General features: G+C 49.4%; 1 protein-coding gene across 1 annotated transcript in view; it reads left to right on the top strand.

The window, feature by feature from the left end:
* Positions 1-1,511, top strand: part of GPR135 (G protein-coupled receptor 135) — a 1,860-nt gene extending 349 nt beyond the window's left edge. Inside the window, exon 2 of the mRNA XM_012560028.2 lies at positions 7-1,511. Coding sequence (XP_012415482.1) covers positions 7-1,249 — 1,243 coding nt within the window. The 3' untranslated portion in view covers positions 1,250-1,511. The remainder of the gene's footprint in view (positions 1-6) is intronic.
* The last annotated feature ends 1,133 nt before the right edge of the window (positions 1,512-2,644 follow it).

Raw genomic sequence — 2,644 nt, 5'->3', positions numbered from 1 at the left:
GGCGGGGAGGCCGCCGCTGGGCCCGGAGACGGCGAAGCTACTGTCGCACGGGGCTGTGGTGGCGGCCCAGGCGCTCGTCCTACTGCTCATCTTCCTGCTGTCTAGCCTGGGCAACTGCGCGGTGATGGGGGTGATCATGAAGCACCGGCAGCTCCGCACCGTTACCAACGCCTTTATCCTGTCCTTGTCCCTGTCGGACCTGCTCACGGCGCTGCTCTGCCTGCCCGCCGCCTTTCTGGATCTCTTTACGCCGCCCGGAGGCTCGGCGCCCACTGCCGCCACTGCCGCCTCTACGGGGCCCTGGCGCAGCTTCTGCGCTGCCAGCCGCTTCTTCAGCTCGTGCTTCGGCATCGTCTCCACGTTCAGCGTAGCCCTCATCTCGCTGGACCGCTACTGCGCCATCGTGCGTCCGCCGCGAGAGAAGATCGGCCGTCGCCGCGGGCTGCAGCTGCTGGCGGGTGCCTGGCTGGTGGCCCTGGGCTTCTCCTTGCCCTGGGAGCTGCTGAGGGCGCCCCTGGAGCCCCCGGCGGCGCAAAGCTTCCACGGCTGCCTGTACCAGACCTCCCCAGACCCCGCGCAGCTCGGCGCGGCCTACAGCGTGGGGCTGGTGGTGGCCTGCTACCTGCTGCCCTTCCTGCTCATGTGTTTCTGCCACTACCACATCTGTAAGACCGTGCGCCTGTCGGACATGCGTGTGCGGCCGGTGACCACCTACGCGCGCGTGGTGCGCTTCTTCAGCGAGGTGCGCACGGCCACCACTGTGCTCATCATGATCGTCTTCGTCATGGGCTGCTGGGGGCCCTACTGCTTCCTGGTGCTGCTGGCTGCGGCCCGGCAGGCCCAGGCCGCGCAGGCTCCCTCGCTCCTCAACGTGGTGGCTGTCTGGCTGACCTGGGCCAATGGGGCTATCAACCCCGTCATCTATGCCATCCGCAACCCCAACATTTCGATGCTCCTGGGGCGCAACCGGGAAGAAGGCTACAGAACTAGGAATGTAGACCTTTTCCTGCCCACCCAGCGCCCGGGTTTGCGGGCCCGAAGCCGCAATCGCCTTCGAAACCGCTATGCCAACCGGCTGGGACCCTGCAGCAGGATGTCCTCTTCGAACCGAGCCAGTGGTGCGGGAGGGGACGTAGCCATGTGGGCCTGCAAAAATCCAATTGTGCTTTTCTGCCGGGAGGGGCCAGCAGAGCCTGTGACAGCAGCGGCCAAACAACTTAAATCGGAAGCCGGAGATACCAGCCTCTAAGAAGGATTGTGAGTCAACGCTCGTGGAAGCGAATTTCCACCCCTTTCATCTGGTGATACAAGATTCCAGGGGAAAACATGGGATTTCATAAAGCCAAACATTTAAAAGAGACGGGGGGAGGCTTACCACTTCCCCCAAAGGGCTCCATAAAAGACAATGTTCCCTTCTTCCAAAGTGCCAAAAGGAATGTAAAAATTAAAACAATCTTAAACCACACAACCAAACATTGTGAACTGTAAGTGCCAAAAATGAGAAAAATAAAATCCACAATCAGTGAAAAGCTCATATTATAGGAATTACACTGTGAAACAAGCAACAACAGCAAAAAAGCATTGAATGCGACTAGCATTTGTTCAAACACAGGTTCAGGAATGAAGGAGACCCTCAGAGCGACTTGAAGGTCACTCTAAGTCACCAGCATCCACTAACACTTCAGATTCCTAGAACTTGCACCTCTGACATAGTCTTTGGGTGCTTAGGGTAGGAGAAGTAAACATTTTATCCTTAAACCCTTTGGTGCACTTTCCCCTCCACCATATTCTTTATGGGAAATTTTAAATTCATACCTATTTAAAAGAATTTTGAGGTTTTGAAAAGATGATTTATTCAACATTCTCTGAAGAACAAATAGAATTATGAACATAAAGAAATGTGACTTTTTTTTTTTAAGTATTCCAAAATTAATGTCCTCCCACCCCCATCCTAACCCCCAAATTATCTGCCTTGGAAAGCTTTGCAGCTTTACTCTTACTCGTTACTTTTATTTCTGATAATTTTTGGAATGCTATTCTTAGAATACTTCACGTTTGAGAAAAAAAATGTTTCATAATGGACAAATATTTTTGGATGCAGCCAAAGATGTAATTTGAAGTCAAGTTTTGAATAAGGTGAGTGATGCCACTTTTTTTTTTTAATAAAAAAAATAAAAGCTCCATAAAGTAGCAAGATTGGCCTCCCTATGTGGCTTATAAATAACTTGAAGACAATTCCAAAAAGGAATTTTAAAAATATTTTCAGTAGTGGCCCCATTCTTGGAATAAGCATAGAGTTTTCAGGAGGATCATACTCTCCTACATTTGGAAATTTGGGTATGTTTGTTAAAGAAAAGTGAATCATTGCTGTATAGACATGACTTGTCTATAATAATGCAGTCTTTATTAGAAAGGGAGAATAGGTATGAGACGATAATATGTAATAGGGTATTAAAAACAAGCATAAAGTTACAGAGGCATTTCAATCAAGCTGAAAATAGTATTTTCAGAAATGCACAAAACAAAGATGCTTGTTAAAATAATTCAGAAGCAAATTCAGGACTTGTGTGTATGAAATTTCTCACATTAGTGCGACTGTACACAGAATCATTTACTTAGATATTTAAAAGATGTTTTCATTCTT

This window comes from Trichechus manatus, unplaced genomic scaffold (assembly GCF_000243295.1).
Source record: "Trichechus manatus latirostris isolate Lorelei unplaced genomic scaffold, TriManLat1.0 scaffold00010, whole genome shotgun sequence".
NCBI lineage: Eukaryota > Metazoa > Chordata > Mammalia > Sirenia > Trichechidae > Trichechus > Trichechus manatus.
Note: the sequence above shows the minus strand (reverse complement) of the source record. Positions and strands in the feature narration are given on the sequence as shown.